General features: G+C 37.2%; 1 protein-coding gene and 1 long non-coding RNA gene across 9 annotated transcripts in view; one reads left to right on the forward strand and one right to left on the reverse strand.

Moving 5' to 3' along the window:
• Positions 1–24,872, reverse strand: part of TPK1 (thiamin pyrophosphokinase 1) — a 325,016-nt gene that overhangs the window by 176,029 nt on the left and 124,115 nt on the right. For 4 of the 7 annotated variants that reach the window (XM_077850267.1, XM_077850271.1, XM_077850266.1 and 1 more), the window contains exon 4: positions 21,559–21,745. The exons of the other annotated variants lie outside the window; for them this stretch is intronic. In XM_077850267.1, coding sequence (XP_077706393.1) covers positions 21,559–21,745 — 187 coding nt within the window. The remainder of the gene's footprint in view (positions 1–21,558; positions 21,746–24,872) is intronic. 7 annotated transcript variants of the gene reach the window in all.
• The window catches only part of LOC144285038 (uncharacterized), a 32,053-nt gene continuing 7,829 nt past the window's right edge, over positions 649–24,872 (forward strand). Inside the window, exons 1-2 of one of the 2 annotated variants that reach the window (XR_013353429.1) lie at positions 649–843; positions 24,303–24,387. This is a non-coding gene — a long non-coding RNA (uncharacterized LOC144285038). The remainder of the gene's footprint in view (positions 844–24,302; positions 24,388–24,872) is intronic. The other variant, XR_013353430.1, reaches the window with a different exon arrangement.

The following is a 24,872-nucleotide window of genomic DNA, read 5'->3' on the forward strand; positions in this document are numbered from 1 at the left end:
TAGGACTTGGGTTCTGTGCAGTATGAATCATCCAACTTCCTCATAAAACTGACTTTATATTGCTCTACAGATTTTAGACCCTCAGATATCTAGAATCAATTTGCCAGTTTCCAAATGTCATATTGATTTTGACAATAAGTAAAAATGAAAAATAAAAACTGATACATACAAGCAACTAGTGTTGGTCCCCACAGGATATGTAATTTTAAACAGAATTAGATCTCTTTTTATCACATATGTGAATCATGAAGGAAAGAAATCATATAAATTTACTTATATTTTCACATAAAATATTTACAGGAAAACAAACTTATATTGATACAAGATAACTGATTAACTTTTTAATATAATTTTCTCCAAAATAACATACATGCTTTAAACATGAATAAAGAAAAAAATGAACAAGGATACTTATTTCTAAGAAGGCTCATGCCAAAAATACACCTGATATACAGGCTGAGATGACTACGATAATTATAACTTTTTGTCATACAATACAGTAGTTTTTGAAACTTCCTGAAATGTGCTTTTGGACAGAACAATTAAAAGCCCATCTCACATTTCTGAGGCATCGGTTGCCATGGTAGTGGGCATTCTGAAGAGGCACTTACTGGGTATGACACTTCACAGATACAGAGGTATGATGTAATGATATAAAAGAGTTTACACAGGAAGATTATTTTCGTAACTCTTTAGGGGCTGAGTGCTTATAGCAAGTGACTAAGGGTACACAGAATCCTGTCTCCACTGACCATACGTCTGTTCACCAGTAGCATCGATCACACCAGTACATCTCACCTTGGTATCCTCAAGCTACTGGCACTGACTGGCTGGTACTAAAAGGTATTCCAAACACTCCATAAATGGTGTAGACTCTTAGTTTTTACATTTAACTCTTACCATACTTGCCACTCACTAATGACAAAATAAGAGTTCAAAAAGAGCTGAGCTTAGTGAGCTAAAGACCTATTGCACATAATAATCAAGAGGGAGGGAGGCTGAATATTTAGAAAATATGCCTAAATGTGATGTGTTAGCACCAAGTACACAGATGCCAATGCTAATACAATGAAGTAACAAGGTGGGGAGAGAGAGAGGAAATAAGGAGAGGAGGGGACAGAATGGGGAATGGTGGTAGGAAAGAGGGGAGAAGGAAAGAATAGTGAGAGGGAGAGGTGGGAGTGGGGAGAGAGGAGAAGATGGTAAAATGGTAAAAGGGCAAGAGAAAGGCCAGGAGGGCAAAGCCAGGGGAAGAAAAGAGTGAAAAAGAAGCCCTTATTACAAACCTCCTGTTATGCCTAGCCCACTACTTCCTAGCTTGTCCAAATTACTGAACTTTTCTGAGCCTCACTTCTTCACATGTAAAATGAAGGTAATTTAGAGTGGTTGTGAAGATTAAGAGTTAATCCATGTAAAGCACTTAGAGAATGCCTGGCACACAGTAATAAGCACAGTGTAAAGCTCTTCAGCTAAAATAAAAGTTATTACTAGAGAAGGTAAGTAATGTGCCCGAGGTTATAAAGCTAATAAGAGCCAAAATTCAAACCCAGGCAGCCAAATCTTTGTTCTCGGACAGCTAATGTCTACAGCCTTCCAAGTATCCACATTTATGAAATAGAGCCAGACTCTGTCCTGGAGAAAGTTCTCTATACAACCACATGACTCCCTGAGGATTTTATTTATCAGTGTTAATTTGCTCACTCTGCATATGTTAGAAATGTATCACTGAAGCAGAAGAGAACAATTTGTGCTGGTTGCTAAAGGAAGGAAGGGATTTTGATTAAGAAATATGTTAGGAGAAGAATGTCTCAAAACACTGTTGAAAAAGAGTATGGCTACAAATACAAGGCAAAAAATGGTGCTCTGTCTGAAGAAAGGAGGAATTAATCATTCACAAGATTTGAACTAACATTCTCAGCAAAACTGCATAACTTCAATAAGGGGAGGGGGCAAAAAAGAGAGTGATCTAAAATACAACAAGGAAAAATGACTGTATATATAGAAATAATTAGTTCAACTGTCTTCACAAATAAGTCTCTAGATGTAATAAAGTTGCCAAAAGATACTTAAGTATTTGTATAATTTTCAACAAAAGAAATATTCTGAGGAAAGAGAAAACATACAATAACAAAGAAATCCTACTAGACTGCATAAAAATGTAACAATGTGCTTATAAAAAAAAAGTATAAGAAAGGTCAACATATAGTATTTCTATATGTGTAAAATATGTAATGCATAAAGACTGCTATCTCTAATATACAAATAGTACTCCAAAGTGGTAAAGGAAACAAATCTGATAGAAAAAATTGTCAAAGGCTATTCACACAAGGAAAAGTCACACAAGAAATATAAAAGGCACTAGGTATATGAAAACATGGTAAGTAACTAATTACTTAGCAAGGAAATAAGTATTAAAGCAATAATAGGATACTGATGCAAGAACTTGTCAAAAATTAGGAGCAAGTGTTGCTAACCTGATGAAAAACAAGTACACTCACAGACTAATGGGATCATGAATGGAATACAGCTTACAGGCCAGCAATCCCTCTTAAGAATCTATCCTACAAAGAACAGTACAGAGGACATCTGTATAGTAACAATAAGGAGAAAAAAACTAAACGTTGAATAATACAGGGAAGGCTAAATAAAATATAATGTCCCTTAATAGGGAAATAGGCAACTTTAAGATGATTTGACTCCATCCTAGAGCTCACAACTGTCCTTAGAGGGAACATCTACTCTATGTTATGAAGTCGAAAAAAAATCAAGTTCTAGAAAAATGTATATGCTCTTACTTTGAGATTTAAAAAAAAAAAAAACGTTTTATATACAAGCTGCACATAATTATCGTATATAACTTGATAAATTTAGACATAAGGACACACCCATAAAACTATGACCAGAAGCTATGTCATAAACACATCCATCACCTCCAAAATTTCCTTTAATTTTTATAAAAAGGTAATATGAGATCATCAGCACTTTATTTTATATATATATGTATATATATTTAAAGATTTTATTTATTCATGAGAGAGAGAGAGAGAGAGAGAGAGAGAACTGCTCAGCCACCCGGGCTGCCCAATCATGAGCATTTTATAGTTCTCAGTGTACTAGTCCTTCACTTCCTTGATTAAGTTTATTCCTAAGTATTCTATTCCTTTTTGATGATTTAGTAAGTGGGATTGTTTTCTGTTTCCTTTTAGATACTTTGCTGTTTCTGTGCAGCTTATTTTTGCATAATGATTTTGTATACAGTAATTTTGCCGAATCCATTTATTTGTTCCAAGAGATTTTTTTTAAAAATCTGTGTGTGTGTGTCTGTGTGTGTGTGGCCGCTAATTAGGGTTTTAGAGATATAAGGTCATGTGATCTGCAAACAGAGCTAATTTTATTTCTTCCTTTAGAATTTGGATGCCTTTCATTTCTTTTTCTTGCATAATTGCTCTGGTTTGTATATCTAGTACTATGTTGAATATTAGTGGTGAGAGTACACAATCCTTGTCTTTTCCCAAATATTAGAGGAAAAATTTTCAGTTTTTTACCGAGTATGTTGGCTGTTGGCTTTCCATATATGGACTTTGTCATGTGTGTGTGTGTGTGTGTGTGTGTGTGTGTTTTAATATTTTATTTATTTATTCATGAGAGACACACAGAGAGAGAGAGAGAGAGAGAGAGAGAAGCAGGCTCCATGCAGGGACCCCAATGTGGGACTCAATCCCAGGACTCCAGGATCATACCCTGTGCCAAAGGCAGGCGCTAAACTGCTGAGCCACCCAGGGCAGGGATCCCCCAACTTTGTTGTATTGAAGTAATTTGAGAGTTTTTTAAATCACAAAAGAGTGTCAAATTTTGTCAAATGCTTTTTCTGCATCTATCGAGGTGATAATGTGATTTTTATCCTTTATTCTGCTACTGTGGTGTATCATGTTGATGATATGTTGACCCATCCTTGCACAGCAAGGATAAATGCCACTTGGTCCTATTGTGTGATTCTCTTAATGTGCTCTTGAATTTGGTGTGCTATTTTGTTGAGAATTTTTGCATATCTGTTCATCAGGAATATCGTTCTATGGTTTTCTTTTGGTATCTCTGGCTTTATATCAGGGTAATGCTGACTTGATGAAAAAATGGAAGTATTTCTTCTACTTCTATTTTCTGGGAGAATTTTAAAAGGGTTGGTATTAATTTTCCTTAAAAATTCAGAAAAATTCATCTGTGATGCCATCTGTTCTCGCCTTTTCCTGTTGGAAGGGTTTTTTCTTGTTGTTGTTGGAAGGTTTTTAATTACTGATTCAATCTTATTTGTTATTGATACAATCTTATTTGTTATTGATCTGTTGAGGATATTTCTTCTCAACTCAGTCTTGGTATGCTTTATTGTGTTTCTAGGAATTTATCTACTCCCTTTGGGCTGTCCAATTTGTTGGCACGTAACTGCTCATAATAGCCCCTTATGAACTTTTTTTTATTTCTGTGGCACTGGTTATGTCTCTGTCATTTGATTCTTCTTTCTTTTTTTCTTGGTTAGTCTGGGTAAGGATTTTCAATATGGTTTATCTTTTCAAAAAAACCAACTCTTACCTTCATTGATTTTTCTTTTTCTCTATTTCATTACCTTCTGCTCTAAATCTTTATTTTATTCCTTCTATTAACTTTGAGATTAAATTTGTTCCTTTTCTAGTTTTCTGAAGTGTAATGTTAGGTTGTTTGATATCTTCTTTTAATGAAGATGTTTATTACTATTAAATTCTCTTTTAATATAGCTTTTGCTGCATCCCATAAGTTTTGGTAATAATAACATAGTTTAAAATAATCAAATAAAAACAAACAAAAATACCTGTAAACATATTCATACATTTTTGTATAAGAATGAAAGAAATGGTGGTAGTGAATAAATGAAGCTGTTGACATTGATTATCTCAGAGGATGGGATTTTTTTTGAAGATTTTAATAAAATAACAAAGAAAAACAAAAAGAGATAACAAAAATACTCAGAGAAAAGAAAAATAATTATAAAAATAAGAAATACAGAGAAAAATCTCTGTATCACATATTTAAAATAAAAATTAAGGACACGTGAGGAGAGAGAAATGATAGGGGAAAACATGTAACTTTGTAAAAAAAAGAATCTTGAATTAGAGGAAAAGGAAAAAAAAAAGGTAGGAAAAAATAAAAAGGAGAAAGATCTGAGGGCTCTTTCCCTAGAAGAAAACTTCCAGGAAATATTTTTTTGAATACTTCCTATATGCCAGTCTCAATTTTATTGATCCATTTAATATTTATTATTAAATTTTTATTTTATTTTCATAACAGTTCCATAAGGTTTTTATCATCTTAATTTTATGGTAGAAAGCCAAGTTGAGAGGTACGAAGTAATATACACAGATGTCACACAGATTCAAAATGTTCTCTCCTCCTCCTCCTTTCTGAATTGAAGATAATCTTGCTTGGCACAAGGAAATTTTCTTGCCATACTTCCCTCACAAGATGCAATTCCATTTCTAAGATCTTGGCTCTTATTTGAAATACACTCTACTTGTATGTACAATCAGAGCTGCATGGTAATCAAAGAGCAGTGTGAGTGCAGTGCAAAGTTACTCCAACCATGAGCTATCAATCCTTAGGTAAGCTCTACTTATACTTTTAAAGTTGTGATCTGTTTTTAATGAATACAGAAGTGCTAAGGAGAGGTACAATTACAAAATCATATGAGGCTTGCTGAAAGTATATTTCATTCTAGGCCACGAGCAAACAAAAGCAGATTCAATTTTGTGACTGAGTGTTCCAACTCAATATCAACAGTGCAAATTTTGTAAGAAATTAAAATATATGGCCTGCTCTTTTTGCCTATTCTATGGGAATTGACCTGTCACCACAACAACCAGTTAGAAAACAAGACAAAATATGTGAAACAATGGTATCCAGACATAGACAGTAGGCAGCTCAGGACAGTGCTTGCTGAAACAAATGAGATGAGCCCCATTCTTATTATCTCAGCTTTCTTCCTGGAGCCAGTTTCTAGCCAGTTTTCTAGTGAGGAAAAACAGAGACCTGTGGTCTCCTCAAATGAGTAGACCAATTTTAAGGGCAGATGAAAAGCTAGGAAATACAGGATAGAGTACCTGAGAAAATGGAACTACAGGGAGAAAGAGAGCTCTAGAAAGCTGATGAGTCCCTTGTGTTTGGACACATACTCATCTATATACAAATGAGAAGTCCAGGGTGGGGGGAGGACCACCAGAAAGCAATGGTCACAACAACTCCTAGAAATAAATGTGTAGAATCCATATTCCTGTCACCAAAAGTACAGAGACATAGTAATAAACAGGTCATTAAGTAAAGTCTCATATTAAAAGTAAGACTAAATTAGTCCCAGAATAAGTTTCTCTGGACCTAACCAAGAAAGTTTAAAATAAAGCTTCAAAAGTATCAAATTCACCCATAAATTATTCAACCATGTCTCAGAACAAAAATCAACACTGTTAAAGGAATATAACAAATCTAATAACAATTTCAAATTAAAAATGTACACCATCCAATCAAAAATTATTAGGCAGGCAAAGAAGAAAACCATCACCAGCTAAAGAAAATACAAACAAGCTGATACTAACAGACATGGACATGAAACCAGCTATTACAAACATGATCCGTACACTTGAAAGGGTAAAAGCAAACATGAACACAATGAGTGGGAATGGAAGATATAAAATAAGTACATGGAACTTTTAGAAACAAAAAAATACAATATCGGAAATGGAAAAATATGCTGGAGAATTAACCGCAGATTAACCAACAAAGGTACAGCAAATAATCCAATGGTGAACATAAAATGAAATCATAAAAAACTGATACAAAAGAAGGAAAAGGGGAACTACTGGGTGGCTCAATCAGGTGAGCATCTAATTCTTGATGTTAGCTCAGGTTGTGATCTCAGGATTGTGAGTTCAAGCCCCATACTGTGAATTCAAAAATAAAAAAAGAAGAAAGAAAACGAAAAAAAAAAAAAAAGAATAGAAAAAGTGGCAAAATATTAGATTTAAATGTAATTATATTGATAAATACGTTAAATGTACATAGGCCAAATGCTAAACTGAGAGGCCTAGATTTATTTATTTATTTTTAAAGATTTTATTTATTTACTCATGAGAAACAGAGAGAGATTGAGGCAGAGACCCAGGCAGAGGGAGAAGCAGGCTCCATGCAGGGAGCCTGACGTAGGACTCGATCCCGGGTCTCCAGGATCAGGCCCTGGGCTGAAGGTGATGCTAAACCATTGAGCCACCCGGGCTGCCCCAGAGGCCTAGATTTAACATTAAATGAAAAGGTATGCAATCTATAAAAAACTACATAGATGGATTTGAGTTAAAAGCATATAAAGAGGGAGGAGGGGCAAGGTGGCGGAAGAGTAGGGTCCCCAAATCACCTGTCCCCACCAAATTACCTAGAAAACCTTCAAATCATCCTGAAAATGTATGAATTCGGCCTGAGAATTAAAGAGAGACCAGCTGGAATGCTACAGTGAGAAGAGTTCGCGCTTCTACCAAGGTAGGAAGACGGGGAAACAGAAATAAAGAAACAAAAGGCCTCCGAGGGGGAGGGGCCCGCGAGGAGCCGGGCTGAGGCCGGGGCGAGTGTCCCCAGGACAGGAGAGCCCCGTCCCGGAGGAGCAGGAGCTGCACCGACCTTCCCGGGGGAAAAGGGCTCGCGGGGAGGTGGAGCAGGACCCAGGAGGGCGGGGATGCCCTGGGGCTCCCGGGGACACTAACAGACACCTGCGCCCCGGGAGAGTGCGCCGAGCTCCCTAAGGGCTGCAGCGCGCACGGCGGGGCCCGGAGCAGCTCGGGGGGCTCGGGGGCGGCTCCGCGGAGGGGGCTGCGGGGCGGGAGCAGCTCGGGGGGCTCGGGGGAGGCTCCGCGGAGGGGGCTGCGGGGCGGGAGCAGCTCGGGGGGCTCGGGGCGGCTCCACGGAGGGGGCTGCGGGGCGGGAGCGCGAATCCAACAGCACAGACCCGGGAGCACAGGGCGCCGGGACACAGCCCGGGAACCGGCCTCCCCCGGGACAGGCAGAGGCCGGGAGGGCCCAGGACAGCGAGGACGCTCCTGCCCTGAGCTGAGCAGATCAGCAGCCCCTCCCCGGAGCCTCCAGGCCCTGCAGACGGAGAGCTCAGTAGTTACTGCGGGGGCTGAATCCAGGGCTACAGAGCTGCCCTCCCCCCCCCCCCCTGCGGTTGTCTCTCCGGGGCCTCACGGGGTAAACAACCCCCACTGAGCCCTGCACCAGGCGGGGGGCAGAGCAGCTCCCCCAAGGGCTAACACCTGGAAATCAGCACAACAGGCCCCTCCCCGAGAAGACCAGCAAGACGGACAAGTTCCAGGGGAAGCCAAGGGACTTAAAGTACACAGAATCAGAAGATACTCCCCCATGGTTTTTTTTTTTTTCTTTTTGATTTGTTTCCTTCCCCCACCCTTTTTTCTTTCTTTTTCTTTTTTTTCTTCTCTTTTTTTCCTTTTTTTCTTCCTTTTTTCTTTTTTCTTTTTCTCTTTTCTTTCCTTTTTTTCTCTCTCTTTCTCCTTTTCCCAATACAACTTGTTTTTGACAACTCTGCACTGAGCAAAATGACTAGAAGGAAAACCTCACCTCAAAAGAAAGAATCAGAAACAGTCCTCTCTCCCACAGAGTTACAAAATCTGGATTACAATTCAATGCCAGAAAGCCAATTCAGAAGCACTATCATACAGCTACTGGTGGCTCTAGAAAAAAGCATAAAGGACTCAAGAGACTTCATGACTGCAGAATTTAGATCCAATCAGGCAGAAATTAAAAATCAATTGAATGAGATGCAATCCAAACTAGAAGTCCTAACGACGAGGGTTAACGAGGTGGAAGAACGAGTGAGTGACATAGAAGACAAGTTGATGGCAAAGAGGGAAACTGAGGAAAAAAGAGACAAACAATTAAAAGACCATGAAGATAGATGAAGGGAAATAAACGACAGCCTGAGGAAGAAAAACCTACCTTTAATTGGGGTTCCCGAGGGCGCCGAAAGGGACAGAGGGCCAGAATATGTATTTGAACAAATCATAGCTGAAAACTTTCCTAATCTGGGAAGGGAAACAGGCATTCAGATCCAGGAAATAGAGAGATCCCCCACTAAAATCAATAAAAACCATTCAACACCTCGACATTTAATAGTGAAGCTTGCAAATTCCAAAGATAAAGAGAAGATCCTTAAAGCAGCAAGAGACAAGAAATCCCTGACTTTTATGGGGAGAAGTATTAGGGTAACAGCAGACCTCTCCACAGAGACCTGGCAGGCCAGAAAGGGCTGGCAGGATATATTCAGGGTCCTAAATGAGAAGAACATGCAACCAAGAATACTTTATCCAGCAAGGCTCTCATTCAAAATGCAAAGAGAGATAAAGAGCTTCCAAGACAGGCAGGAACTGAAAGAATATGTGACCTCCAAACTAGCTCTGCAAGAAACTTTAAGGGGGACTCTTAAAATTCCCCTTTAAGAAGAAGTTCAGTGGAACAATCCACAAAAACAAGGACTGAATAGATATCATGATGACACTAAACTCCTATCTGTCAATAGTAACTCTGAATGTGAACGGGCTTAATGACCCCATCAAAAGGCGCAGGGTGTCAGACTGGATAAAAAAGCAGGACCCATCTATTTGCTGTCTACAAGAGACTCATTTTAGACAGAAGGACACCTACAGCCTGAAAATAAAAGGTTGGAGAACCATTTACCATTCAAATGGTCCTCAAAAGAAAGCAGGGGTAGCCATCCTTATATCAGATAAACTAAAATTTACCCCGAAGACTGTAGTGAGAGATGAAGAGGGACACTATATCATACTTAAAGGATCTATTCAACAAGAGGACTTAACAATCCTCAATATATATGCCCCAAAAGTGGAAACTGCCAAATATTTAAATCAATTAATAACCAAAGTGAAGAAATACTTAGATAATAATACACTCATACTTGGTGACTTCAATCTAGCTTTTTCTACCCTCGATAGATCTTCTAAGCAGAACATCTCCAAAGTAACGAGAGCTTTAAATGATACACTGGACCAGATGGATTTCACAGATATCTACAGAACTCTACATCCAAACTCTTCTTTTACACATTCTTCTGAAGTGCACATGGAACTTTCTCCAGAATAGACCACATACTGGGTCACAAATCGGGTCTGAACCGATACCAAAAGATTGGGATCATCCCCTGCATATTCTCAGACCATAATGCCTTGAAATTAGAACTAAATCACAACAAGAAGTTTGGAAGGACCTCAAACACGTGGAGGTTAAGGACCATCCTGCTAAAAGATGAAACGGTCAACCAGGAAATTAAGGAAGAATTAAAAAGATTCATGGAAACTAATGAGAATGAAGATACAACCGTTCAAAATCTTTGGGATGCAGCAAAAGCAGTCCTAAGGGGGAAATTCATCGCAATACAAGCATCCATTCAAAAACTGGAAAGAACTCAAATACAGAAGCTAACCTTACACATAAAGGAGCTAGAGAAAAAACAGCAGATAGATCCTACATCCAGCAGAAGAAGAGAGTTAATAAACATTCGAGCAGAACTCAACGAAATCGAGACCAGAAGAACTGTGGAACAGATCAACAGAACCAGGAGTTGGTTCTTTGAAAGAATTAATAAGATAGATAAACCATTAGCCAGCCTTATTAAAAAGAAGAGAGAGAAGACTCAAATTAATAAAATCATGAATAAGAAAGGAGAGATCACTACCAACACCAAGGAAATACAAACAATTTTAAAAACATATTATGAACAGCTATACGCCAATAAATTAGGCAATCTAGAAGAAATGGACGCATTCCTGGAAAGGCACAAACTACCAAAACTGGAACAGGAAGAAATAGAAAACCTGAACAGGCCAATAACCAGGGAGGAAATTGAAGGAGTCATCAACAACCTGCCAAGACACAAAAGTCCAGGGCCAGATGGCTTCCCAGGGGAATTCTATCAAACGTTTAAAGAAGAAACCATACCTATTCTACTAAAGCTGTTTGGAAAGATAGAAAGAGATGGAGTACTTCCAAATTCGTTCTATGAGGCCAGCATCACCTTAATTCCAAAACCAGACAAAGACCCCACCAAAAAGGAGAATTACAGACCAATATCCCTGATGAACATGGATGCAAAAATTCTCAACAAGATACTAGCCAACAGGATCCAACAGTACATTAAGAAAATTATTCACCATGACCACGTAGGATTTATCCCCGGGACACAAGGCTGATTCAACACTCAGAAAAGAATCAATGTGATTCATCATATCAGCAAGAGAAAAACCAAGAACCATATGATCCTCCCATTAGATGCAGAGAAAGCATTTGACAAAATACAGCATCCATTTCTGATCAAAACTCTTCAGAGTGTAGGGATAGAGGGAACATTCCTCGACATCTTAAAAGCCATCTATGAAAAGCCCACAGCAAATATCATTCTCAATGGGGAAGCACTGGGAGCCTTTCCCCTAAGATCAGGAACAAGACAGGGATGTCCACTCTCACCCCTGCTATTCAACATAGTACTGGAAGTCGTAGCCTCAGCAATCAGCCAACAAAAAGACATTAAAGGCGTTCAAATTGGCAAAGAAGAAGTCAACCTCTCCCTCTTCGCCTTGACATGATACTCTACATAGAAAACCCAAAAGCCTCCACCCCAACATTGCTAGAACTCATACAGCAATTCGGTAGCGTGGCAGGATACAAAATCAATGCCCAGAAATCAATGGCATTTCTATACACTAACAATGAGACTGAAGAAAGAGAAATTAAGGAGTCAATCCCATTTACAATTGCACCCAAAAGCATAAGATACCTAGGAATAAACCTAACCAAAGAGTTAAAGGATCTATACCCTAAAAACTATAGAACACTTCTGAAAGAAATTGAGGAAGACACAAAGAGATGGAAAAATATTCCATGCTCATGGATTGGCAGAATTAATATTGTGAAAATGTCAATGTTACCCAGGGCAATTTACACATTTAATGCAATCCCTATCAAAATACCATGGACTTTCTTCAGAGAGTTAGAACAAATTATTTTAAGATTTGTGTGGAATCAGAAAAGACCCCGAATAGCCAGGGGAATTTTAAAAAAGAAAACCATATCCAAGGGCATCACAATGCCAGATTTCAGGTTGTACTACAAAGCTGTGGTCATCAAGACAGTGTGGTACTGGCACAAAAACAGACACACAGATCAATGGAACAGAATAGAGAACCCAGAAGTGGACCCTGAACTTTATGGCCAACTAATATTCGATAGAGGAGGAAAGACTATCCACTGGAAGAAAGTCTCTTCAATAAATGGTGCTGGGAAAATTGGACATCCACATGCAGAAGAATGAAACTAGACCACTCTCTTGCACGATACACAAAGATAAACTCAAAATGGATGAAAGATCTAAATGTGAGACAAGATTCCATCAAAATCCTAGAGAACACAGGCAACACCTTTTTTGAACTTCTTGCAAGATACATCCACGAAGGCAAAAGAAACAAAAGCAAAAATGAACTATTGGGACTTCATCAAGATAAGAAGCTTTTGCACAGCAAAGGATACAGTCAACAAAAGTAAAAGACAACCTACAGAATGGGAGAATATATTTGCAAATGACGTATCAGATAAAGGGTTAGTTTCCAACATCTATAAAGAACTTATTAAACTCAACAACAAAGAAACAAACAATCCAATCATGAAATGGGCGAAAGACATGAAGAGAAATCTCATAGAGGAAGACATAGACATGGCCAACATGCACATGAGAAAATGCTCTGCATCACTTGCCATCAGGGAAATACAAATCAAAACCACAATGAGATACCACCTCACACCAGCGAGAATAGAGAAAATTAACAAGGCAGGAAACAACAAATGTTGGAGAGGATGCGGAGAAAAGGGAACCCTCTTGCCCTGTTGTTGGGAATGTGAACTGGTGCAGCCACTCTGGAAAGCTGAGTGGAGGTTCCTCAAAGAGTTAAAAATAGACCTGCCCTATGACCCAGCAATTGCACTGGTGGGGATTTACCCCAAAGATACAGATGCAATGAAACGCCGGGACACCTGCACCCCGATGTTTATAGCAGGAATTTCCACAATAGCCAAACTATGGAAGGAGCCTCGGTGTCCATCGAAAGATGAATGGATAAAGAAGATGTGGTTTATGTATACAATGGAATATTCCTCAGCCATTGGAAATGACAAATACCCACCATTTGCTTCAATGTGGATGGAACTGGAGGGTATTATGCTGAGTGAAGTCAATCGGAGAAGGACAAACATTATATGTTCTCATTCATTTGGGGAATATAAATAATAGTGAAAGGGAATATAAGGGAAGGGAGAAGAAATGTGTGGGAAATATCAGAAAGGGAGACACAACATAAAGACTCCTAACTCTGGGAAACGAACTAGGGGTGTTGAAAGGGGAGGTGGGTGGGGGGTGGGGGTGAATGGGTGACGGGCACTGAGGGGGCCACTTGACGGGATGAGCACTGGGTGTTATTCTGTATGTTTGTGAATTGAACACCAATAAAAAATAAATTTATTAAAAAATAAACAAAAATATACGTGCACCCCTATGTGCAAAAAAAAAAAAAAAAAGCATATAAAGAAATATACCATGCAAATACTCACAGAAACAAAGCAAGGTAGATATATCACTATAAGACAAGGTGGATATCAGAAGAAGGAATATTGGTAAAGATAAAGAAGGGGCAATTTCATAATGATAAAGGGATAACTTAATCAAGACAATCAGCCAAGCCAATCAATATATACTAAAACAGCCCAAGATACTCAAAGCAAAAATTTTTTTAAAAAGACAAATTCATTGTCATTTTCAACAATACTCATTTAGAAATTGATAAAACAAGTAATTCAAAAGAACAGAATAGGGACGCCTGGGTGGCTCAACAGTTGAGCATCTGCCTTTGGCTCAGGGCATGATCCCAGGGCTCTGAGATCGAGTCCCACATCAGGCTCGGTGCATGGAGCCCGCTTCTCCCTCTGCCTGTGTCTCCGCCTCTCTCTCTCTCTCTCTCTCTCTGTGTGACTATCATAAATAAATAAAAATTTAAAAAAATTAAAAAATATATATATACTTTTATTCTTTTGATACTATCATGAATGTCATCGTTTCATCATTTCATTTTCAAATTGTTCACTCAAAGCTTATAAAAATATAACTGGTTTTAATATATTGCTCTTGTGCCCTGAAAACTTGCTGAACTTATTAGTTCTAATCATTTTTTTTAGTGGTATACTTAAGATTTTATATATAAGTAAGATCATATTATCTGCAAATAGAGATAGTTTTACTTCTTTCTTTTTATGCCTTTCAGAAGTTGAACCACCTTTTCATTCCTCAGATAAATCACATTTGGTCATGGTGGATAATCCTTTCTATACACTGTTAGATTCAGTTTCCTACTATTTTGTTGGAGATTCCTGCATCCATATTTAAAAAAATAGAACTACCATTTTCTTGTATTCTTACTGGTCTAGTTCTGGTATTAGGGGAACACAAACCTTAGAAAATGAGTTGGGAAGCATTTCCTCTTCTATTTTTTGAAAGGCTTTGAAGAACTGGTATTAATTATTTTTTGAATGCTTTTTAGAAATCAATGGTACACCATCTGGAACTAGGCTCTCCTTTGAAGTAGTTTCGGTATTTTGTTTTGTTTTGTTTTTTTCCAAATTTCTAATTCAATCCCTTCATTGCCATGAAGTCTATTCAGATTGCCTATTTCTTCTTAGTCAGTTTCAGTATTTTGTGTCTTTCTACTAATCTGTCCAAAAGAAATGTTAAACTTCTTTTGCATTTTTTTTGAAACTTGACATTGTAAGATAGCAATAGTGCTCATCAATATGATTTAATTCATCAGCAAATTTGACACAATCTGTATCAGAATCCACTGACTTTTTGTAAAAACTGACAAACTGATTTTAAAATTCATATGCAATTGTAAGGAACTCAGAATAGGCAAATTAATAAAGAAGAGTAAGGTCGGAGGACATACTTCTCAATGTCAAAACTTACGACAAAGCAAGGTAATCATCAAGATGGTGTGATGATGGCACCAGGCTAGACATACAGATCAATGGAACAGATATCAGAATGTACAAAAGAAGCTCATACATCTACAGTTAATTGAGTTTTGACAAGGGTACCAACACCATTCAGTAGAGCAAGAATTGTGGTCTCAAAACACCTGGCAACAAATGACTGGAATAACTGGAAATGGCTGAAATAACTGGATAGCTACAGACAGAAGAACGAAGTTCAACCCTTATTTCACACTACACACACACACACACAAAATCAAAATAGTTGAAAGAACTAAATGTAAAAGCTAAAACTATAAAATTTTTGAAGAAAACAGAGTAAAATCTCAATCTTGGATTTAGCAAAGAATCTTATATGTGGCACCAGAACCACAAATGAAATAATAGGTAAACCAGACTTCCTCAGAATTTAAAACTCTTGTGATTCAAAAGATTCCATCAAGAATGTAAAAAAACAGGGCACCCAGGTGACTCAGTGGTTGAGCATTGGCCTTTGGCTCAGGGTATGATCCTGGAGTCCCAAATTGGGCTCCCTGGCTGGAACTTGCTTCTCCCTCTGCCTATGTCTCTGCCTCTCTCTGTCTCTCATGAATAAATAAATAAAATATTTCTTAAAGTGAAAAAACAGCCTGAAAAGTGGGAAAAAATACTTTTAAATTCATAACTTTTGACCTCATATCTTAATTTCCAAGAATCTACTTTAAGTGCCAAGAACTCATGTAAACTTATCTAAGTTTTACTTACTGATATTATAAAAAATTGCAAACATGCTTCTGACATATGAAGACTGATAAAGAACGTAATGAAACTTGTATTTAATGACATAATGTGTTCATAATAGTGTCAAACAGGTATGCTGTAAAACAATATATGCACAAAAATCCCTATTTTATTATGTGTGCATGCATACACTCAGCAAGAGAAACATGATTACAAAAATATGAAAATGAAAAGGTTATGTAAAAATATGAATACTGAGAAACTAGGTGATTTTAAGTTATTTTTATTTTACTTTTTATCTTCCTATATTCCACAAATTCCTTATAATGAACCTGTATTACTTCTACAAGTAGGAGAGTGCGTGAGGGTAGTGAACGAGATATCTTTAAGAGAAAGGACTATACGTGGGTGCCTGGGTAGCTCAGTCAGTTAAGCATCCAATTCTTGATTCCAGCCTAGGTCATGGAAATCGGGGTCATGAGATTGAGCCCTGCATCAGGCTTCAAGCTGAGCATGGAGTCTGCTTAAGATGCTTTCCCCTTCTCCCTCTGTTCCTGCCCTACTTATATCACACTCTGTAAAGAAAGAAAAGAAAAAAAAAGAAAGAAAAGAAAAGAAAGAAAAGAAAAGAAAAGAAAAGAAAAGAAAAGAAAAGAAAAGAAGGAAGAAAGAAAGAAAAGGAATGTATAAAGTCAAATCAATAATCAAAAGGTAAATACTAAATAGTACAGATTTGGCTCATTTAAGTGAATTGATTTTCCTATTGCTATTATTTGTAATTATAATTTCATTAAAAATTGCTTGTTTAAAATTGAACACAAAGTTCAGACTTTGCTATATATGATTTGGCTAAAATTGTTGGTTTTGGTAACCTGTTGGTAATGTCACCTGTATCCTAACTTGACTCCATCATATTAAAGCATCAGACTGCACCAGTGTTATTCATGACCATCAACCACTTCTCCCCACCACATCAGAGGTACAAGTTGGTGAATAGCTGCCATACTGAGGAAATTCACCATAAAAGCCTATTACTGGTAAAAAGGAGCATTAAGACCACATTCCTATGTGAAAATGTTCTTTTCACTGACTGATACAATGATAAGATGACAGAAACTATAGTTGTTTTTCTTGCTCCTAACACATGGAACTGCTCTCTAGTTACTAATAACCCACTAATGTACAGCCTAGGAAAAAATTGAATACACACTAGAGGCCGCTAGTGATAAATAAGTGAATTTTGCATGAAGTAAAAAAACATGATGAGAGCAGTAGACAGAAAACTGCATTCTAAGCTTCTAGCTTCAGCTGCCTTTTTAAGTGCTATGCTTCAGTCACAAGACATTTTTTTCCATCTATAAACTTCTAATTTTTTTAGTAAGAACTAAATCAGGGCAAATTTCTTCCTAAAATGAAAAATCAAGGGAATTTTGTAATAATTTGTATTATTGTATTCTTAAAGCTGTGCTTTTAAGCAATGAAACCTTTTTACATAGTGCAAATGACGAAAAAAAATTCTCCTAATTGCCACAAAGATTCAGATCAAGTAAAGAAAACCTAATGCTGTGTGATGTAAATGTGTCTTGGTAATAGTTCATTGAGAGGAAGATATTTTTAAAAGTTAAAAGCAATCTAAAAAATATCACAAACCCTGCAGAAAAATCATGAATCATAGGAGTGGTATTTTAAGGAGTCTACTCAGAAAAATATACACGATAACATGAACTCAGAGAAAAACAATCATCTGATTAAAAGCAAGGCTTTCTAAAATTAAAGAAGTATACACTATGCCACCTTTATTTTTTTTTTTTTTCGTGAGAGTGAAAGAGAGAGAGAGAGAGAGAGTACACACACAGGGGTGGAGGTAGAGGAAACAGGGGAAGAGGGTGAGAGAGAGAGAGAGAGAGAGAATGAATCCCAAACAGGCTTCTCTCAGTGTGGAGCCCAAACTCAGGGCTCAATCTCATGATCCTGAGATCATAACCTGAGCTCAAATCAGGTTTAACCGACTGAGCCACCCACACACTTCACTAAACCCATGTCTAAAAATCTGTGAGGAATGTTATTAAATTTCTCAGAATACATGAGAGGTCTTTTATCATTTACATATATGATAGGTAAACATTTACTTCCTTTTTACTGTCATTAAGAGAGTGAGGGGGGAAAAATCTTGTATCTAGGGGCATTTTATGTCACAGTATGTTTTAAGCTACAGAGGTGCCTATGGCAGGGGAAGTATGAAGGAGATTCCTGAAGACCCTTAGCTGATCCCAGGACACAGTGATATAGCAGGGGCAGCCAGAGAGGAGGTGTTGTGGGTGGGCATTTGTGGAGATTTTATTTGCATTTGCATTTGTATTTGCATTTGGCTGTCCTTACCCATGTTTACAGAAGCTAACACAGTGTGAATCTTGATGCTAGGCACAGCCCACTCCAGAAACAAACAGGAGTCAGGTATTTACTCATGCCACCCAGACAAACAAGGGTAAGGTAAGGGCAGATTTTCCCTTACCTTCTCAGTTTGGTCAATCAAATGCTTTTACACAAGAAAAGACAGGCCACTGGGAATTCTGCAGCAGCCCCAGTGCCTGGCTCATAGAGGGTGGAGTGCAAGCTTTCCCTTGTTCTTAACATGCAAATATACCATGGATTTGGTTTCCATCTTCTGGCATATTTCTTTCCAAGCCTAACTTTCCAGTCTTCCCACTTATTGTTAACTATAGTATTTTTAATTGATTTTATCAATGTTGTTTACATTGGTCAGAGATTTTCTGTTCTTTATAATCAGGAACCCCACTGATAAAAAAAAAAAAAAAAATTAATTCCTAACAATGTTACCTGAAGAACTTTTAATACTAGTCTCTGATTCTTCTCTTAAATAAAAGTAACTAAGAATTACTTTACTGGGTCAGAAATATGTTTTCATACTTAATCTATGAAAGTAGAATACATTACATTTTTATGGAAGAGCATGTCTAATCATTCTTACTATTAAATATAATAGTGACCTGCTTCCTGGGAAGGAGACCATGAAAAAGCCCAGAGATAATGCAATGCTTTCACTGGGGGGATAGGCTAGAGGGGACATGCAAAGAGGTGATTCCAATGTGTTGTGATAAATGTTACTAGGGAAGCAATGGGTAAGAGAACACCTCGGAAGGACACTGACCATAACATGTGAGAGCAAGAAATCTAGCCACCAAATACCCTTACCTAGTTCATTCAGGATTTGTCATCTACTGGCCTTTGAGGAAATTATTATATTTTCAGGGAAAACTATCAATACTGTTCAACTAAAAATATTTAGTTATCATCTTTTGTCAAATTTGGTCCTGTGTGCTAGAGCTATTTCCCAAGATAAAACAAGAAGAAGGAGTTTTGTCTAATTAAGTAGAAACACCTACAGACAATTTCAACATAATGTAGGATAATAGTTGGAGATTGCTCAGAAAATTTTAATTTATGTCTGACTTAGGTCTACAGAAACTGGTAGTTACCAGCAAAGACTTCTGGGGAAACACAACACATGAGCAGAGTTTTGAAGGAATTATAATACTTGAAAGAAAGAAGAAGAAAGAGGGATGTTATCAATGAAGTTTAAAAAGAGGGGTGTTTGTTTCTTTTAATACAAGAGGGTTTTTATAAGTTAATCAGATGCAGTGTTCTTAAAAAAAAAAAAAAAAAAAGTACCTCCATGTTAAAACTAACTCCTTGGCATTTCAATGGGCATGCCAATGGTTTTTAAAATAACTGATCAAGTAAGAGAAACCAGTATTTAGATGGCACCAATATTTTCAGTAATCATTGCTAAACAGCACTAATGCTTAAACAACCACCCCCTCCACGGCCCCTCCTGCCTTATGGAGCATACCCCAGATGTCAGGCACGCATGCATGGTATCCAGAGCACAAATGAACGTAACCAGACATCCAAAACAGAGCTCATGGATCTAAATGCTGTGGGATGAACACCTTCTTCCCTACAGTCCAAGCAAAGCATGGCTGATCTCATTCAACAAAAGTGCTAAGTGCAATTCTAAATCAGACAATTTGCAGAGTAAGTCAACATTTTTAATATTTATGATTTTTATCCTCTCAATCTGGGCATTTACAGAATAGTGTGTCTCCCTGCTCATCATTTAAGTTCCCTTCTCCTGACTGTGAAGCAGCTCTGAGGTATGCATATTAGACATAATATATACATGGATATATACAAACATGTGTGTGTATATATATATATTTACACACAATGATTTTTTTCCGTAGGGTGGTAAAATATTTTCTGTCATATTTTAAAATAGCTTTTTGGAGATTCTTCAGCATATTCTTGAATTCTCTGGCTAGAGGTAAAATTGAAGTCTTCAAGAAATATAGTCTCAAACACCTCTCAGATCTCTAACCCAGAATTGTAAGTGAAAAGTCCAGAGCTTATCTTGGTGTGAGTGCCATTTGGATATATTCTCACAAAATTTATTAACTAGCCCTTGCTTAAACTGAATTCTAGCTGTCACTTTTCTGACCTTATTTAATAGGAAAGCCATAGCTGGCTCAGGTGCAATCCCACCATCAACTCAAGTTTCATGTCTTATAATGATGTGTCAACAGATAATGCATGCTGTCTTATTGGAGTCATGCTGCTTACTCTGGTCTGATAATACAAAGCCAAAATTTTAATAATGAGAAAACCACACAGAAGTATCTAGGTGTACATGTGCAAGCAGGCATGTATGTGCACACACTTAAATAAGTATGAAAAATCAGACAGGGACATACATATGGTATATATAATATATATAATGCGATTATTCTCTATCATTACACATATATTAATAATATATATAATTATATGTGATTATTCTCAACTGCAATCTAATATTTTGAAATATATAATTATATTATAAATATTATATAATATATATTATATATAATAATCACATAGGATATATTATGTGATTATTCTCAATTATTACTAACTCTACAATCTAATAATATATTGAAAATAAGCTGAAAACCTTGAAAAACATGAACTCTTAAATTATATTAACAAGTGCTAAAACTATTCAAGTTTGTTTTCAAACAGTAAAATTAAAAGAGTCATGTATTACTCAAAACTTTTGATAGATGATCCAGGTTCCTCTGAAAAATCATCTGAGGGAAATTTATTTCTGAAGACTCCATCCACAGTGCAGGAAAAGAAAAGGGTTTTGTCAGGAACATACTTTATGAAATAGAATAGCCATAAAGAACAATGCCTCTGATTAAATTTAGTTGTAAACTGACTTCCTGCAGCTAGTTAAAATGATTTCACTCTGAAAATTTATTCTGACTTCATGCATGATCTGACAAACATAGCATCTCTGCATACACATTCCACCCCCTAGGCCCCCCTAAATGATTCAGAGCTATGCATGGATGACTTTGAGATCTCTGATTTATAGCATTTGATAACCAACAGACTAAAATATATTACAAAGCTAATTCAATCAACAATTCAAGATAAATATGCCCTCAGTTTATTGTGTAGGGTTCTTTAATAACAAGACTCCTATTACAAATTTTCTTTTAAATGTACTAATCATTTCTACCTTCCATCACTTAGATTCAAAGACCCAATAATGTTGACATGCTTACAGACCTTAGTAATTTGATTGAATAAATACTTTTTAATAGAAACTTGTTGAAGCAAGTGACTAAAATTGCTTAAGGCTAGGCTTACAAGAAATCAAGGTAGGGGATCCCTGGGTGGCTCAGCGGTTTGGCGCCTGCCTTCAGCCCAGGGCGCAATCCTGGAGTCCCGGGATCGAGTCCCACGTTGGGCTCCCTGCATGGAGCCTGCTTCTCCTTCTGCCCGTCTCTCTCTCTCTCTCTCTCTCTCTCTCTCATGAATAAATAATAAATAAAATCTTTTTTTTAAAAAAAAAAAAGAAAGAAATCAAGGTAAACCAATGATCTTTAGATTTCCTTAAGTACACATTGTTTCCTTTCTATATGTTCAAACATACTGAAAGTATCTATGCCATCAAATGCACAAACATTAGTTAAAATAAATCCAGTCACTGAGACAATTACAGTCACAGGTCAACTGAAATCAATTGTCATATATATTAGAGGCTGAGAACACAGTATCTGCTCAGATCCTTGACACCAATTCATTCCATAACAATTTTATATTAATGGTCTTATTCCATAAAAAACTAACGGTACTGAGCAAGCTTTTGCAAGATTTTCACTAAGATACGGGGAATGTAAGTGTTATATATGAATCTCTACTACTATTTATATAACTTCTAGGGTTGAAGTGACAACTTCGAAAATTATGTTTGGCTTTGACTAAAAGAACTAACATTCCTCCCAAAGAATCACTTGAATAAAGTGGTAACAGATTCCAACTAAAAAGATAATTCTTAAGAATCAGGTCTATCAACCACATCCAATGAACAAACAAGATTGTGGTGTACCCACATAATAGAGCAGCACTCAACAGTGAAAAGGGACAAATTACTGATACACACAATCACATGGATCAACCTCAGAAACATTTGGTAAGTAAAAAAGGCAGATACATAAGACAACAAGCTGAATGACTGACTCCATTTATAGGACATTCTAGAAGGTTTCAGGAGCCAGGGTAAAGGAGTTGGGGACTGATGCCAAGAGACAGGAAGGAACTTTTTGGGATGATGGACACATTCTACTCTTGACTGCTGGTGGATATGCCTGTATACTACTTCATAATATATTGATTTGAATGCTTAAAGTGGATGAACTTTATTGTATGAAATTATACCTGAACAAAGATGATCAAAACCAAAATAAAGAATCAGAAAAGCTAAATATTATATTCCTTCATTCCAACCACAATATGAAAAGAGCTTACGACCTTTCTAGGATGTTGTACAATTACTACATGCAAAGCATTAACCATGGGAGAATATTTACAGCTATTGTCCAACGCATATTCAACTATTCTATAATTCATCACATCATAACTTTGAAGAGCCATCCTTTATCCTGTTTATCCAACTCTTGTGTAAGCAGCCCAAGTAATATATTTCTTCATAAAGATTTCTCTGACTACTCCACAAGACCCTAATCTCTTCCTGAAATGTCCCAGATGGAGAAATCACAGCTCAAGGAAGTGAAATTACTTGCCAATGTCTCCTAGTAATGAGGTCATGGAATCAGATTTTGGATCCTGATCTAAGATTTTTTTTTTTTTTTTTTTTTTTTTTTAATGACAGAGAGAGGGGGGTGGGGGGCAGAAACACAGGCAGAGGGAGAAGCAGGATCCATGCAGGGAGCCTGACATGGGACTCAATCCCAGGTCTCCAGGATCACACCCTAGGCTGAAGGTGGCACCAAACCACTGGGCCACCGGGGCTGCCTGGATCCTGATCTAACTAAAGAGTGTGCATGCCTTCTCACTCCACAATTCCTAACCTGGAATTCCTGTTATCTGCAGTGAATGGACAGAGAACAAAACTGTTAAGTTATCCATCTGGGGACAGACAGGTCACTGGTTCCTTCAAGAGTGTGTCAGATACTTGCAGCCAGGTGCCTGGTTTTGAAGCCGATCTGTAACAGTTAGAATCACATGTTACTTAGTTATTATTTTTGTTGTTGTTGTTACTTAGTTATTTAAATCACAGTCTGAAGTTGGCTTAGCGAGGGCACAGGGAGTTTAGATAGTCAGATTCCCATTGGATCACTCTGAAAAGTGGTATGGATCTGCTCGTAAGAAAGCTGCAAGCATATATAAAGCTGGGAAGTATGAAATCCAAACTGTGAGAAAATTAATGGTCTGAACGAAAATAAGGGATCAAGCACGACTCCTCCTTTCCTGTTTGAGCGCTACAAACTCCCCATCATCCCACTTCGTCAAGGCCTGTCTATGTGAATGGTCAACTGTGTGATTTCAGGGAATTTTTACTGGATGCTTATCTTTTAAATTTAACAGAGAGCAGCTCTTAAACATCCGAGCTGAATTAGAATAATGTTTATATATGATCATCTATAGTACTTTCTATTTAGGATGCTGTATTCGTCAATTATTCTGAGAAAAATAACCAAAAAACAACTCCTCCTCCCCATTTCAAGCTCCTATAAGCTAATGACACCAAAATTCATAGCTATTCCTCAGACTAGTATACAGATGAGTTTTAGAGGCTCTGTGTCCTTTAAAATCACAATTAAAAAACACTCTCACATGTAGCACTGATATTCATGTTACTCTCAAAATGTTAATGAATCCAAAGGCAAGAATCTTCATTTCATGATAAAAGACTCATTGAGATAGGAATGAGGACACAATGTAAATATAAGACTTTCTGAAAAAAAGTGCGTCATATTCTATACGTGATTTCAGACAAAATGGGCGTAATCTTTCTAGATATAAGTCATTGTGGTTTATACTGATTAATAAAATACAATAAACTACCCAAAGTTTCTTCTGAAACCCAGGCAGTGAGAAGAGAAGGCAAAGGAGAAAACAGAGGAAACAGCTTGGCTAAAATGATATGTAAAAGACAAACCCTGATAACTCAAGGTAAAGAGTTTAGACTGTATCCAAGAGACAAAACAGAACTTCCCCTCCTCCCTGCTAGTCAACACACCTGCTCCCGTGTACACACACACACACACACACACACACACACACCCTAACCTTTTACACTCCAATGGGATCCTCAGAATTGTTTCTAATACCCTCATTCTAGATTAACTGTCCATCCTCTGTGCTTTCCTCTTTCACACAACCTATCACACTGGACTAGAATTTTCTCATTATATGCTTTATAATCTATCATATTGTGTACTAATTTCTTCTTTATTTCCATTACTCTAAGTTTTTTTGTGGGTGGGAAACATACATTCACAGTAACTATGAAAATGTCTAACCATAGAAGGTATCCAATAAGCATTTGAATGAATAAATGAATGACAAGTTAAATGCTACATTCCTATTTCTGCCACTGGACTGTTCTTAGGAGAGTCTGTCTCATTCCAAAGCTCTTTTTACTTTATTTTTTGATC

This window comes from Canis aureus, chromosome 15, assembly GCF_053574225.1.
Source record: "Canis aureus isolate CA01 chromosome 15, VMU_Caureus_v.1.0, whole genome shotgun sequence".
Lineage (NCBI taxonomy): Eukaryota > Metazoa > Chordata > Mammalia > Carnivora > Canidae > Canis > Canis aureus.